Source organism: Gobio gobio (genome assembly GCF_949357685.1).
Source record: "Gobio gobio genome assembly, chromosome: 17".
Lineage (NCBI taxonomy): Eukaryota > Metazoa > Chordata > Actinopteri > Cypriniformes > Gobionidae > Gobio > Gobio gobio.
Window position 1 is genome coordinate 46,556,748 of NC_137110.1, and position 17,418 is coordinate 46,574,165.

A 17,418-nucleotide genomic window follows, 5' to 3' on the forward strand; every position below is an offset into this window, starting at 1 on the left:
TATGTGTTATTTTGGCAGGGCTGCCTGCTAAAATTCGCATTTCTGGGTCTGTATATCACATAATTGAGGTCGCTTCAACACACTGCAGTTGAGTTCGGTTGACATTTGACAACTAACGTTATGCGTCGCTCCGTTGCTCTGATTGGTTGTAGGTCTATCCAATTGAGGTATTTCCTGGTTCAGTTGAAACACGCCCCATAATCACAGCCCAATGGAGCAGTATCAGACTCAAATTCTGACTAGAATTGAGTATGACGACGTCAGGCTACAAGATATATCGTAGATCAAATTGTCTGGCAATGAATAGAGTTGGCTGTTTCAGTTGGCTGTATCATGATAGGCTACCTTAGTCGATGTGATGGACAAAATTGTATTGTAGTTGCGAGTACACCAGAGTCCTATGAAATTATTCTTGCCTCACTAAATGCCGTAAAGTGTCCTCCTTTTTGGTGTTATGGAAATGGCCGCCCTAGCTCTATAGCATGTCTCAGAAATCGCTTACTGCACCTTTAAGCTTAAATAGTTGGAGGAAATGTTTGAATGGTGCTTAGAGACATTACAATTCCAGTGAAGTAAATAAATGATGTGCGTAATGTATACTACAGCAGTGATTGAGGAGAAGATCACGCCAGCAAGAAAGACGATCTGTTGAATATCTAGGGTGTGTCAGAGGAAATTTGTCATGAAAGCACATCGCCTGAGGACTGACTTTAACACAGGAGTGAGTGAGAAACTTTATCATGTTTTCACCTTTTAAAAGGTGAAATATTTTCTGTGCGGTCACCTTACATATTGGAGATTGATTTATTATTTTAAAAATAAATACAGTTCACTCTCATCTCATCCATCTACTTCTTCTGTATGTACATTAGGAAATACGAGGATTAATTGTAATGGCGAGTTAATTTATTACCTGTTATGAAACATCAGTGAATGTGGCTAGAAAACAATGCCAAATATCATGAGGTTAGTCTGCATGTAAATGTTTATATGCTCTAGCAACAGTGTTTGGGAAAGACTTTCTCTGTCGGTGAATGAATTGTTATGAGCTGATGTAATCGTCTAGTGTTTATGTTGATGACATCATTCTGGTTATCATTTAAAGTAGATCAAACACTGCAATTCTGTACAGTGATTAAACTGAAGAAAACTTTTAATGAGGTCCTCTGAGAATAAAAAAAATAATGCAATAAAATTAAAGGATCAATAAAAAGTAAGGAGCATATTTCAGTCATATAAGTGGACGGACTCAAAAGTCGATTTTGCTGCTTACCTTAGAATAGTCAAGAATTCTAATTGGATTCTTCTTCTGAGCCTTTTACACGATACAACCCAAAAAAACTCCATCCAAGATTATAGCATAATTTTTTAATGAAAAAGTCACAGCTGAATATAAAAATATATTTGAAGCAAAAGCATAAAGATGCATGTAAAACGTTTACTCTCTCATCTGAAAAATCTGCCATCAAATCAATGCATTTTCATTCTTTTGTTTTTTTAAGGTATAATATTCCCCACAATGCAATATGGCTCCAAACACACATCCAGGAATGTGCATGCTTCTGTGTCCTAAAAATGAAAAGATTGAATACTTTGTACTTTGCTTAAAAACATGCGGTGCGTGTAGTAGAGTATGTACTGCTAAGAAGCCAGAAACATTGTGACGTCTTGGCTTTTCACATTCTTCAAAAAATACAGTATATAAAAGATATTGTGATGCTCTCTAAATAATGACGAGTACATGGGAAATAGATGATTTCTGATTCAATTTTTCACCGGCGAAGACTCATTTTCCGATGATGACATTCCTGTATCCTCTAACGTGGCCCAGCTTGTCACTGTCAAAATCCACCACGAGTTTGCGCAGGCCGGACTGAGTGGGAGTGAAGTAGATTTTAACTTTGGCCTCCTGCCCAGGTTCGATGGTGGACTCCAGCCTGAGACGAATAAATATTTACACGTTACACATCTCAGATTCAGCTCTTTTCACATTTCTAGTCTCAATAGCGTTTATTCAGATATAAACTATTAGACACTATTAGCAGAGAGCAGTGTGTGGCGTATCCTCGCTGTGTTTAAAGGTTCAGTCGGTTCAAGTCTGAGACCACCTTAAAAATCTGGGATTTTGGGGAGTTTAAAACAAAAAAAAGCTAAACAGAACAGCTGAGATTCAATGTGTTGCTAATGGTCTGATGGTGAATTACTCAGTCACATGATTTGTCGAGGCAAAGACTTTAATACACATCTATGAATTTATTCGTTAAATGTGTTTTCATCATAGTTTATGAACATCATCTTGCCGAATAAACATTTTCCATCACAATCGAGCATATGAATTTATGGGTAGCACTTCATTTTACAGTCCTGTTCTGCATATACATGCACTGTAAAAAACAGGGTGGGGGGGGTTTGAAGTTGTAACTAAAACAAAGATAGAGTATGTTTTACTTGTAAGTGTCTTTCTACTTCGAAATGCCATGTTTGATTCAGTGTGTTACTTGCCGTTTCCTTGTAATCATTTGTGAACTTTGCTATAGCAAAATTCGAAGTGAAAATCATGTCCACACCAAATCTTTCAATTAACTATTACAATAAGTGGATAATTATTAGTTCTCTGAACCACCCATGCTACCTTATATTGCTCAGTACATTCTTGGGTTAGTACACTGTATACTTCCATACAGCATTTTTTCCAAGTGATATTCCAAAATGTGCATAAATATATGTGGATGGAAGCCCCCAGGCTAGTGACTTCTGTATATCACACACAAAAAATATTATTTAAAGTACCCCTTTTATGCTATTTTAAAGGCTCCTAATTTTGTTTGGGAGTCTCCTACAATCAGTTTAATTTTCTAATAATATTCATGGCAGCATCAGCTCTTTTATTTAAAGGGTTAGTTCACCCAAAAATGAAAATTCCGTCATTAATTACTCACCCTCATGTCGTTCGACACCCGTAAGACCTCCGTTCATATTCGGAACACAAATGAAGATATTTTAGTTGAAAGCTGATGGCTGAGAAAGGCTTCAGATAGGCCTCCATTGGCATTCAGTACATTCACACTCATAAGACCCATAAAAGGCACTTAAAACGTCGTTACAAAGTCCATCTCACCACAGTGACTTGGGAGTCTTGGGAGTGTAAATGTACTGAATGCCAATGGAGACCTATCTGAAGCCTTTCTCAGCCATCAGCTTTCAACTAAAATATCTTCATTTGTGTTCCGAAGATGAACGGAGGTCTTACGGGTGTCGAACGACATGAGGGTGAGTAATTAATGACAGAATTTTCATTTTTGGGTGAACTAACCCTTTAACAGTGTCTGAAATGGTAAATTCCAAGATTCAATCTCTCTAAACTCCACCTTTCCATGAGCTGCTCTGTTCTGATTGGTTTGCAGCCTACACATTTCGGAAACCAAACACTCATTATCATATCTGATTCTCAGCTCTTGATACACAGTGATATGAACATTAACGATGGCGTCGGTTTTACTGTATCAATCTCATCAAAGTGGATTTGCTTTGGCAGCAGAAAACAGCGTCTTCTCCACATGAACAACACGAACCAAACTCTTCCAGTCTCAACTACAACTACAGTTTGAGGGCGGGGCAAAGCAGATGCTGTTCACTGGCAGCCAATGGAATGGCATTATGCAAATGAGTTACAAACCTATGCAGGTTCAGCAGAAAGTGATGCTGCGTCCCAATTCGCCTACTTATACTATGGCCTAAAAGTATGCACTCTTTTTGTGAAGAAAAAGTACAAACTTTTGAGTGTGTAGCAGAAGAGTACACTCTAAAAAAAAAAGGTTCTATATGGCACCAAAAATGGTTCTTGGCTCGTAATCATAGGGGAACCTTTTTTAGTGCTATATAGCACCAATTTTGGTGCTTCAGTGGTTCTTCAGCGGTTCTTTAGAGGTTCTTCAGCGGTTCTTCAGAGGTTCTTCACCGGTTCTTCACCGGTTCTTTGACTAAGGTGCTATATAGCACCTCTGAAGAACCGCTGAAGAACCACTGAAGAACCAAAATTGGTGCTATATAGCACTAAAAAAGGTTCCCCTATGATTACGAGCCTTTTTTTTTAGAGTGTATGCAAGCTTTGGGACGTACTACTTCGTCATCTATAACGGACTCTGTTGCTTAGTAACGTGCATCCCGTCACCGTTTAAACTGCCCTGTCAATCATCGGTTGATCACAGTCAATCACAGTTCAAATCCTCCACATTCAGTTTCATTTCCTTCGGAGAAAAATGTAGTAGTTGATCTGCCATTCATGGGTCTTTAATGCAGAGACTCCTCTCATGTGTTTGCAAAGTTAATGGCCCAACGTATAATTACAAAAGTTCACAATGCTGCTGCAGATGAAATATAATGTGGATAATATTGAATTCATATTTTTTCATCAGGTTAAATGCGGATAATTGCTCACTCAAACCCCTTTATCTAATCCTCTCTACTTAACCGTCGGACTCGCATAAACGTCATGTTTGTAGTTTTTCAACACTTTTTATCCGCGTTTGTAGTTCTAATCGAATCCACGTCCATCTTTCAATGGGTTGTGGGCAATATCAGCCGTTAGAGTGCGCGTCGATCTGCACTTCGAATTCTGACCGGAAATAGTAGACCATCCGGGAATCTTTGGAACACTCTTTTCAACATACTACGATTTGGGACATACTAATTATTTTTTCGAATACTATTTAGTACGGATAGCATGCATGAGAGTGGATTTACAGACGACTAATTTCAGTTCAGAATCACTTCTTTCTTTTGAGAGACAATCACTAAATTGATCTGCAATTTGATCTTTGAATCTTTGCAGAGCTTTTACATTCACAAACGGCTCTATTACACACTACATGAAAGGTCATATCTGAAAAAGCATAATAGGGGCACTTCAAGCTGATCACTAAACCTCTGCAGTGTGTATGTAGCATCGTCCCTCACTCTCTGTTGTACTTTCTCTTTCTACTAAAGGCGGTTTGTGTTCTTACTTCTCTGTGATGCTGCTGCCGCCCGTGAGGTTGGCGCCCTCTATGGTGAAGCAGCAGCCTTGCAAGGGTTCAGGCAGCGGGTTCTGCAAGGTGAGCTCTGCCGCCAGCTTACGGTTCGCTTTGGGTTCTCCCAGAATCTAGAACGACACATACATCAGCATGCATCTGATAGCCTGCGCACGACTGTTGTTGTCATGTCCACTTGTGATCGAGGCGAATGAGGTGGTCGTACCCTGATTTTGATATCGGGGTCGTCCAGCACGACGTCACGCATGGCCATGGTGGCTTCCCTGGTGCCGTAGTCGATCAGCAGAGCGCCCAGACGGATGAGATTGTCCTCCATTAGATTATTACAGTATTTACTGTAGTTCAGCTTCAGGGGAACCTTCCTCTCTGGAACAAACACACAACACAGTGAAGACACAAAATAATCAAAGAATAATTCAATAAAATGAAATGGAAAGTCAGTATCAATTATGGTTAATATTATATACATGTAATACTAATAATAATAATAATACATTTAAAAATAAATTGTTATTACTACTAATAATAATTAAAGCATGTACACAATTTATTAAAAATAATATGTCAAAGTCAGTATCAATTCTACTTCATAATATTACTTCAATATATATACAATTTATTTATACTATTAATTTTATATTTATTTTATACTATATATATATATATTTGTGTATATACAATAAAAATGTACGTAGTATCAGTTCTGTTTAATATTATTTCAATATATTATATAAATACAAAATATATAGGTATATATACATATATATATATATATATATATATATATATATATATATATTACAAAAAAATTGGTAACATTTTATTTTACAGTGTCCTTGTTACACATTACATGAACTTACTATATTAATAACTATAAATTATGCATAATTACATTCAACTAACCCTAAACCAAACCAAACCATAATCTTACCCTAACCCTATAGTAAGTGCATGTAGTTAATTATTATTACTCAGTACATAAATGTATAATTACACTGTAACACAGACACCTTAAAAAAAGTGTAACCAAAAATTATTATTACTACTACTAACTAACAATAAAACAAAAAAAAATACAATTTATTGAAAATTGGATAACTGTCTATTTAAAATAACCTTTTGTTAAAAATAGCCATTCCCTCAGTTCTACAAAAGCCATAGGCCACTCTAAGCCATGCATCACAATCACTTTACTAATATATTATGCATATGCAAATGTATATGTGAATGCTTGGCCTATGCGTTGCTAGCAGGCATTATATACACACTCAAAGCAACCTTTGTACTTAATTGGGGCAAGAGTTTATCAAATGTCTGTGCATAAAATAGCTTAGGCTTGCATTGGCTTTGCATTCTGAATCACACATAAAATCCATACAGCTGTGCCCTAATGAAAGCGCAGGCCGCCCACCTCCTCCAGGTGCCAGTTCCACATTGAGCAAGTCTTTAAAGCCGCACTCCCGACCGATGACTCCGTTATAAGACATGGCACGGGACGCAAACACCAGACGGCACTTCTTATCCTCCTCTGTGTTATTCGTCACTATTGCAAAGACGTCAAAGTCGCAGCCCTTCCTGATCCCGCTCGACAGCTTGATGGTGACGTGCAGCCCCGTGTTGGCCTGCTGCTGCTTTTGCAACTTGTTCTGGTGGTTTGCTTTCTCAAAAACCTGCCTCTCCTCCACAGAACCTGGAAGAGGTCATCGCAAAATAAACATTTTGTGATATTGAATGGAAGTGCACTTGAATGTTTATTCCTACCTTCAGGATATTTGTACAGGTGTGTGATGTCTTCTCTCTCATCTCGGCCTACGCTCTTGGTGCTGATCTTCTGTCCCACTTTTTGTTCACTCGTGATTTTTCTTGTGCTCCCATCTTTATGCTTCAGGTAGTGCACCAAGTCTGCGTTCACCTCCGCAAACACAAACGGTGCATCATATTTTAAGGTGAGCTCTCCCTCTTTTATGGCCCGCACAGGAACCGGCCCGCAGCAGAACACGCCTGAGAGGAAACAGATTTCAGCTGATGTGTTTTCTTTATTTTTGTTCAATCTGTTCATTAAATAAAGCAATTGTATGATTTGTATCTCTTCACAAATCTAGGATTAAATTATCTGTTGTTTTATTGTTCTACTATTCTATCTATCTATATAATCCATATCCATCCATATATATCATTCATCCATCCATCCGCTATATCCATATCCATCCATCCATATCCATCCATCTCTATCCATATCCATCCATCTATATCCATATCCATCATCCATATCCATCCATCTATATCCATATCCATATCCATCCATATCCATCCATCTATATCCATATCCATCCATCTATATCCATATCCATCATCCATATCCATCCATCTATATCCATATCCATCCACATCCAGCCATCCGTCTATATCCATCCATCCATCCATCCATCCACATCTATCCATCCATATCTATATCCATCCACATCCATCTATATCCATATCCATCCATCCACATCCATCATCCATCCATCCATATCCATATCCATCCACATCTATCCATCCATCTATATCCATCCATCCACATCCATCCATCCATTTCCATCCACATCCATCCATCTATACCCATCCATCCATATCTAACCATCCATTACCATCCATCTATATCCATCCATCCTTATCCAACCATCCATATCCATCCATCCATATCCAACCATCCATATCCATCCACATCCATCCATCTATATCCATCCATATCAACCATCCACATCCATCCATCCATCCATCCATATCCATCCATCTATATCCATCCATCCATATCCATCCACATCCAGCCATCCATCTATATCCATCCATCCATCCATCCATATCATCCACATCCAGCCATCCATTTATATCCATATCCATCCATCGATCCATCCATTCATCCATATGCATCCACATCCAGTCATCCATCTATATCCATATCATCCACATCCAGCCATCCATCTATATCCATATCATCCACATCCAGCCATCCATCTATATCCATATCATCCACATCCAGCCATCCATCTATATCCATATCATCCACATCCAGCCATCTATCCATCTCGATAGATTTTTACTCAGTATTTGTGTCTTGTTTTTCTCACTTACTTAAGAAGCAAAATTACATAAGATATTACATTTTATTTTATTTTCTGAAAAATGTTTAAAAATTAATTGAGTTTTTGCTTAAAACAGGAACAAATATATCTGCCATTGGGGTCAGGAAAATTATCTTGTTTTCCCTTTGAATTAAGTTTGATTAATTTTTCTTACCCCACTGACATATTTTGTCTTGTTTTAAGCATAAACGCACTCAATTTTGATAAATATTTCAGCAAACAAGACATTCTGCTTCTCAAAATAAATGTATCTTGATTTAAGAACGTTTAGATATTTATAGAGGAAAACAAATTTGCAGTGCAGAATGTTCATTTTTGGTGAACTATTCCTTTAAGTTTGAGGATTTCTTGTATAACAGGAAGACGAGAGCCGTCTACGCACCTTCACTTTTCTCCTGTGGCGTCGGGTCACTCGCCTGCCAGCCGTCAAAACCCGGAGCGAGGTCGGGTCGGGTCATCCAGCACTCAACCCAGCAGTGGTAGTTCCTTCAGCAGAAAAACAGTTTTATACAATGACATTTACACATATTGATTTGATAAAGTGCTATATATAAAAGTGTTTTAAAAGAAGTCGTTCTTCATACCATATCATATCTCTGGTGCTGCTGTCTGTTTCACCTTTCTCGTTGTAGTAACGCTCGATCACAAGGTTGCTGTTGGTATCATGGGCGGAATAGTAGTTTGTTACCACCCTGCATGGGATTCCTAGAGCGCGAGACACTGAGGACAAACACAAGAACCCGAGTCATCTGTCTGCATGTTCCTCTGTTCTCTTGTTCTTTCAGTACGATGCACTGGTTCTCAACTGGCATTCCTTTAGACATTGACTGGAGGCCTAATGCTGAACCAAAATAATGAATGGCATAGGCCAACAACATGCAAAAGGTGTCCTTGTTACTGTATAATTAAACATTTAAGTACTGAGTAATATTAATCAACTACATGTACTTACTATAGGGTTAGGTTTAGTTGGATTTATAGTAATTACTATAGAAACTATATGTAACGTGTAACAAGGACACTGTAAAATAAAGTGCATAGGAACATTTACACTTTTGTAGATGCATAAGGCAACCGTAGAAGTAAAATACTGCATTATACTGAATTACTGTTTTACTGTAAACTGGTTTTGGTAATATTTTCAACTATATTACCAAATTACAGATATATAGTCTATAAAATTTTGCCCCTCCACTTTGGAGGCTAATATACACTATATTGCCAAAAGTTTTGGGACGCCTGCCTTTACATGCTCATGAAGTTTAATGCCATCCCATTTTTAATCCGTAGGGTTTAATATAGAGTTGGTCCACCCTTTGCAGCTATAACAGCTTCAACTCTTCTGGGAAGGCTTTCCACAAGGTTTAGGAGTGTGTTTATGGGAATTTTTGACCATTCTTCTAGAAGCACATTTGTGAGGTCAGGCACTGACGTTGAACGAGAAGGCCTGGCTCTCAGTCTCAGCTCTAATTCATCCAAAAGGTGTTCTATCGGGTTGAGGTCAGGACTCTGTGCAGGCCAGTCAAGTTCCTCCACACCAAACTCACTCATCCATGTCTTTATGGACCTTGCTTTGTGCACTGGAGCGCAGTCATGTTGGAACAGGAAGCGGCCCTCCCCAAACCGTTCCCACAAAGTTGGGAGCATGAAATTGTCCAAAATATCTTGGTATGCTGAAGCATTAATAGTTCCTTTCACTGGAACTAAGGGGCCAAGCCCAACCCCTGAAAAACAACCCCACACCATAATCCCCCCTCCACCAAACTTTACACTTGGCACAATGCAGTCAGGCAAGTACCGTTCTCTTGGCAACCACCAAACCCAGACTCGTCCATCAGATTGCCAGACAGAGAAGCGTGATTGGTCACTCCAGAGAACACGTCTCCACTGCTCTAGAGTCCAGTGGCGGCGTGCTTTACCCCACTGCATCCCACGCTTTGCATTGCACTTAGTGATGTAAGGCTTGGATGAGCTGCTTAGCCATGGAAACCCATTCCATGAAGCTCTCTATGCACTGTACTTGACGTCTGTTGCTATTGGCGACTTCTGCACACTGTGTGCCTCAGCATGTGCTGACCCCGCTTTGTGATTTTACGTGGCCCATCACTTCGTGGCTGAGTTGCTGTTGTTCCCAATTGCTTCCACTTTGTTATAATACCACTAACAGTTGACCGTAGAATATTTATTTACTTATTGCACAAGTGGCAACCTTAAAGTTTCTCAGGGCAATGTAAAAATTTTGTGCGCGAACTCAAAGGTTCTTGGGGGAATGTAAACATTTTGTAGCATTTTGCATTCCCTGAAAAATGTTGTCCGCTCACGGAACTTTTGTGATCTTTGCAAACGCAAAGTTTCTCAGAATACAACGTTTCTCAGAGGAACTTAAACATTTTGAAGCATTTTTCGTTCCTTTGAGAAACTTTGCGTTCGCTCGCATAATGTTTGTGTTCCCCAGAGAAATTTCCCCTGCGAACGCAAAGTCTCTCGGAATACGTTTCTCTGGGAAACATTTTGCGAGTGAATTTTTCCTCCCATCTCATATTTTTTCCTAAACCATATGATGTTGTATTAACAAAGTTCGGGAGGAGCACGTTCAGATAATCTCCCCAAAGAAGAGGCTGAAATACACATTTTTTGTACTGTATCTGATTATATTTAAGTGTGAACTTGTGAAGTTCCTTTAGGGGCTCCGTAGGTTACACTGGGTAACCAATTGTTTTTCAAATTGTGACCCTTGAGAAGCACTACATCATCTAATAGGATAATTTAATACCTGTACAGGCGACGGCTGCAAAGACCCAGCACTGCCCATATTTCACCCCCATACAGGAAGTGCTGTACCACGTCCTCAGGATCTGAACACTTCCCCTCCAGGACATGGGACTCACGCCACCTTCAAACGTGTCTTTCCAGCAGCCCTCCAGGACACCATCATCCCTGTCATTGCTGTTAATCTGAGGAGGAAAATCCTTATACTTCCACTGTCTTGAAATTTACAGAAAATCACATGATATGAATGGATGAATAATAACTTTCTCACAGAAAAACATTAATAATTTTGTTTCAGAAACTAGTGAGCTGCATATCTAGATATCAGATGATCCAAGCATTAATGATATAATCACGCTGCATTATAAAATATATTGTTTTGGACAAAATATATAGCAGCAAAGATTTATTCTAATATGCGGATTTGCTGCTCAAGAAACATTTTAATGTTGAAACATCAGTGTTGAAAACTACAGAGCCCCTAAAGGGACGTGGTGATGACATTTGTTTTATGTTTATGTTTGCTTATGATGTGTCCTGACCATAGCACTGAGCACTCGTGAGACATAGATGACGTTTCTGCGTCCAGAACAGTCCTTCCCAGGATTCCTTTTGTGTTTAGGGTTCATGTCAAGGATTCTTAAACAAGTGTCCAGTATGCCCTCCTCAAACTACAGGACAAAACACAACAGAGACACTATTACAACATGTGCAAATAATACACTCTTGCACACTTTGCTTCACTAAAACAAAAAGTGCCTGTAAGAAAGAACAATCTGAGATCCAGCAAGCAATTAGATGAAATGGAGGGCACATTCTGAAACTCCTGCTTCTCAGATGTTTAGCCTGAGGAAAAGACAGCCGTAATCACACATGTGTCTCCGCTAGATTTTCACAAGAGTCTAAGACTTCTGCATTCAAAAACCAGAGATCTCAATATGAACACTGCCCAACATTTCTCAGTGGATTTTTCCAAGAGCAGGTGATCCACACAAATTACTGTATGTCATATGAGAAATTTGGACCCGTGTGATTATCATTACCTAAAATTTAAATAAAATGATATCTAATTTTTTTTTAATTATTTTAGTTGCCAAGGCAAAAATTCAAATTTTCATTTAGTTTAAGTTATAGTAAAATTACTAAAACTGAAATACAAATTCTATAAATAGACATATATTTTTTTAAACTAATAAAAATGACAAAAACACACAACAGAAAACTTTAACTAAAATTAAAATGATAACATAATATAAACAACTAATTCAAAATATTAATAAATATAATGACAGTATAGAAATAATAAACAGAACTAATTTTAGAAGTACTAAAATGACTAAAATTGAAATGATTATATAAATAGATTTTTTAAACTAATGAAATGGCAAAAACACACAACAGAAAACTTTAACTAAAAATTAATAGAGAAAATAACAAAACAAAAAACTAATTCAAAATAATAAATATCATAACAGTATAAAAATAATAAACAGAACTCATTTTAGAAGTACTAAAATGACTAAAACTGAAATAAAAATAATATAAATATAATTTAAATAATAATTAACAAAAACAATTACAAAACACCGAAAACTTTAACTAAAATTTAAAATTAAACAAAATAAAAAATGAACTAATTAAATTTTTTGTTAAATATGATAGTATAAAAATAATAAAGAAAGTAATAAAAGAAGTAATAAAAGTAGTACAACTGAAATAAAAATTATATAAACAGACATTTACAAAAAACGAATAAAATGACAAATGACAAAACACACAACAGAAAACCTTAACTAAAAACGAATACAGAAAATAACAAAACAAAAAACTAATTCAAAATAATAAATATCATGACAGTATAAAAATAATAAACAGAACTAAAAAAAAGTAAAACTGAAATAAAATTGATATAAATAGAATTTAAATAATAATAATAAAAAATTACAAACACCGAAAACTTTAACTAAAACAACAACTAATTCAAAATTGTATTAAATATGATGGTATAAAAATAATAAACAAAGTAATAAAAGAAGAATTAAAATGAGACAACTGAAAAAAAAAAAAAAAAAAATATATATATATATATATATATATATGAACAGACATTTACAAAAAACGAATAAAATGACAAAACACAACAGAAAATTTGAACTAAAATGTACATGAAAACAGAAAATTAATATAAAAGCTCATTCAAAATATCAATAAATATTATGGCAGTATAGAAATAATAAACAAAACTTTTTAGAAGTACTAAAATGACTAAAACTGAAACAAATATAATATAAAATAGAAACAGAAATGGACAAAAACACAACAGAAAAGTAAAAACATTAAATATGAATAAATATTATGACAGTAAATAATACTAAAATGATTTCTTGACAACCTTTGTGGGTTTCACACATGTGAAATGTTTCTCACCAAGCCTTGATTCTTTGTGTTATTGTACCTTCATTTGTGTCTCTGCTGTCGTGTGTTAGACGTGTTAGAGCAGAGCTCATTTAGGAGGTGAAATCATGCGATTATGAACCCGTGTAATCGTGCATGTTGGTACCTGTCCAAAGTCCCAGGCTAACGGGACGGGGTATTCGGTATCGCCCCTGAAGATGATGCCATCCTGGGCCAAAACATACTCCGCCAGTTTCTCCTCGCTGTCCATGTACACCACATCTCCTGTGAGTCAGATTATGGGTTGAGTACGCAGAGATCTTATTCACCAGTTAATATAAGGAACAGGATATCTGTGTCTGTAACCTTAAGGCGTGTGTGCAACACCCAAACGCATCTGTTTTTACTTACTCGGACACCAGGGATTGAACAGCAGTATGAACTCAAACTGGATGCGCCCATCTAGAGTCAGGACGTACCGGCCGATGGGAGCGTCCGGTGCGGCGCAGACAGAAAGACAGACGGTGTCGGCGGGCGGACTGGTCACTGCGGCGCTCCAACACGAGCTGTCCATCTCATCACTGAGGCCAAAGACGGCCCTGGTGCCGTACTGCTCCACGGGCTGAGGGCCTGTCAAACCATCACATTTGTTACTGACCAATCCTACCTTTGCAACTAATGCCATTTCTGATGCAAGTTTAAGGAAGAGCTGTGTGTTTGGAAAGTTTCAATGTAATTTTATGGAAATTCTCCCCAAAAATATTAAATGCTTATAAAAAGTGACCAGGGAAGACATACATATTTTATTTATTTTCCACATTTTAAAATAAATATTGAGAAGATTAAATATATAATGTTAATTTATATAATTCTATTTCAAATAAATGCTGTTCTTTTGAACTTTCTAATTATCAAAGAATCCTGAACATTGTTATATATATATATATATGTGTGTATGTATATATATATATATATATATATATTTATATTTATATATATATATATATATATATATATATATATATATATATATATATATATATATATATATATATATATATATATATATATATATATATATATATATATATATATATATATCAAAGTTTCCACAAAAAATTTTTTTCAACATTGATAATAATCAGAAATGTTTTTTGAGCACTAAATCATATCAGAATGATTTCTGAAGGATCATGTGACACTGAAGACTGGAGAAATGATGCTGAAAATTCAGCTTTGATCACAGGAATAAATTACATTTTACAATATATTCACATAGAAATCAGCTATTTTAAATTCTAATAATATTTGGGTTATTGGCGTGACATGGCATTTTCACTGTCACACCAGATAAAAGTATATATATATAAAGTATGAATATAATTAGCATTGTCATCATTTAAAATGCAGTAAATTGTTAAACTTTTCTTTGTCTTACATGGGCCTGTTGATATAAAAACTGCTTTGTCTTTAGATGTTTTAAATGTTTGACCCAAATCTCAAAATTGTTCTATGGTGTGACTCAAGCATGGTTCAATAAATTACAACTTTTATAAATTAAAAAGAAAAGCATACAAATGAATACCTCAGGCATAATTTTATAAGTGTCTATTTTAGTAAATGACCATCATTTTATTTCATCCATGTATTTCTAAAAGCGTTGGAACGTGATACACTTAGTCACTGAAAACCAAGTCCTCCGGTGTGACACTATATCCTGATTTAAAATCGGGCAATTCCACTGACAAGTTTAATTACGGTAGTTGAAGGACCCTATAAGATCGTGTTACTGTGAAGCCCATGACATGTCCACATGGTAAAATTTTGTCTCAGAATTTTTCTTTTTTGGAACCACTATAAAAGTGTCCATTTCTGTCCTTTGGTGCTACACCCCTACGTTCTAATTTCTGTCACACCATAGGACACATTTCAGTAAAAATATTCAAAAAACAGTGAAAGAATTGGCAAAGTTAGTGACCCCTTATATTTTTTCAAATGCCAGGGGCACGTTCAAGCTCAAACCGGGGCCCAAACTTTTTTCTACGTTTTCCGGGATGAATGACATGTTTGCTGGAAACGGTGTGCAACGGGTTTGCAAAATGTTTTCTCTTGTTTGGTGGGTGTGTCAAAAATGTCAGCCCAATCAGCAGCAACCACACGGTATTAAAGAGGCAGCTCGTACAAGTAAAGTGGTTTACAAATGTGTCTGCTGCAGCTCGGTATACACAACAATTGAAGATATTAGAAGACATTTTTTCTCTTTTAATCCTGAAATGCGAGGCAAATGTTGGATCACAACAATTGGGATGTTCTCTTTTATTCTGGATGGCAAGGGCAGTGACTGTAATATTGAGCGCAGTATTAAACACGTATTTATACCGATTTCATCAGGCTCTGAAAATTCTTCAAATAGAACACAAAGAATGGCCTTCTCAGCTGCCATAAATGCAACTCTTGCGTCATCAGAACAGGGTGTTCAACGCACCACCGTTTCTGTTTAAAAACGTTTTGCAACGTTTTGTCGCGGCTAAACGCAGCCCAGACTTCACAATAACAAAATAATTTTTTTCTTCAAAAGTGGTGTATTGCAAAAAAAAGCATTTTTTACTGCTTATTTGTGAACTTCCCATTTCACAATTGCAGCAAGCACAGTGGAACAAAAGTCATCAAAATAATCTGATGGTGAATGTTCTATGAACGTTTTGCTAACGTTATGAAAATTTTATTTTTGAACGTTCTCTGAACGTTAAAAAACATCCATTTCTTGCTTATACAAACATTAAGGAAACATTCGATTCTTTAAACATTATGGGAATGTTACTTTTGGATGTTCTTTGAACGTTCTGAAACAAGTAGCAACATTTAAACATTTTTAGATGAACGTCCAACTGAAACATAAAGAAAAAATGTTCCATGAATGATGTATAAATAATGGTTCTGTCAGGATCACTATCGTCAAAGATGATTGACTATTAGCATATAGTTTGGATTGCCGGTATGGTTCTGTTCTGGGCAAGAACTCCCGGTGCATCCATGCAGCCTATGGATAAGAGCAAGGAGAGCAGTGATAAACCCCTCTAGGATAAACAGAACACAACCAACAATGTATTGCAGATAGCATTAATGTTAATATTAAAATGTACAACATAATTCGGAAATTTAGTCTGATTCAAGGGGAATAAGAATGCCAAATCCTGACTGACGAGAGGAGGAGCTGGGGATGGAGGAGGGTAATTAGCTCCGGAGAAACGCGATAGCTGCTGATAGTACTGAAGGAGCTTATATGCATGCTGTGATATCGTATTCCTATTGGTAGACGTGATCAGCTGACAGTCAGCTGATATGAGCGTAACTAACGTGACCTGCCAGAACTAACGCTACTTGATTTTTGTGCTAACATTTAGAGAACATTATTAACCCTCTGGTGCTCTCCATTTATGGGTTGCATTGGTTGTCTTCCCGGTCATAAGTGACCGGACACCTAAATATTAAACTTCCTCCTAGGGCTGTATGATTAATCGAAAAATAACCGAAACTGACATTCAGAACCTCTAACCGACATATTTTTCCCATGTCGGTTATTTCGGTTTTCACGTGACTCAGCCCCGTCAGTCACATCAAAAGTGCAGTTTGCAGGCACACAGAGATGCAGGAGCAGTTATCTGTGTTTATAGATGCCCAGAATCACTGTAGTAACTGCATGTTTTACACAGTTTATACAGGTCAGTTAATTGCTGTTCTTATAGCCTATACGCGCTGCCACCGACACACACACACACACACACACAGAGACGGCGCGCGCAAGCCCCGAAGCCGCTTTCACTTTCGTGCTCATAAAGTTTTTCAAGTATGCGTTTAAGGCTTGCCAGTTTCAACATTTAAAGCGATTGTGCACTATTCAAAAACAACAATACGTATCCGTTCAGTGCTCAGCTTCTTTCTGTGACACAGAGCCGAGCCGTGTCTCTGACAACACGCGCGCGCCCTGAAGGCAGATCTTTCACCTGCGTCACGTGAAGATCGCGCGCAGAGAGCAGCGCAGAAACGCAGTGTAAACGCTGTCCTGTGACTAAAGTAAAGTCACTAAAGTAGCTTAGAAA

The 17,418-nt window shown here is 37.1% G+C and overlaps 1 protein-coding gene across 1 annotated transcript in view; it reads right to left on the bottom strand.

Moving 5' to 3' along the window:
• Window positions 1-1,353: 1,353 nt before the first annotated feature.
• tgm2b (transglutaminase 2b) overlaps window positions 1,354-17,418 on the bottom strand; it is a 28,168-nt gene continuing 12,103 nt past the window's right edge. Inside the window, exons 3-13 of the mRNA XM_079840225.1 lie at window positions 13,730-13,948; window positions 13,485-13,603; window positions 11,467-11,595; window positions 10,929-11,109; window positions 8,740-8,875; window positions 8,538-8,641; window positions 6,792-7,031; window positions 6,442-6,720; window positions 5,236-5,396; window positions 5,004-5,140; window positions 1,354-1,937 (exon numbers count right to left, since the gene is read on the bottom strand). Of these exons, the coding sequence (XP_079696351.1) occupies window positions 1,787-1,937; window positions 5,004-5,140; window positions 5,236-5,396; window positions 6,442-6,720; window positions 6,792-7,031; window positions 8,538-8,641; window positions 8,740-8,875; window positions 10,929-11,109; window positions 11,467-11,595; window positions 13,485-13,603; window positions 13,730-13,948 (1,856 nt within the window). The 3' untranslated portion in view covers window positions 1,354-1,786. The remainder of the gene's footprint in view (window positions 1,938-5,003; window positions 5,141-5,235; window positions 5,397-6,441; window positions 6,721-6,791; window positions 7,032-8,537; window positions 8,642-8,739; window positions 8,876-10,928; window positions 11,110-11,466; window positions 11,596-13,484; window positions 13,604-13,729; window positions 13,949-17,418) is intronic.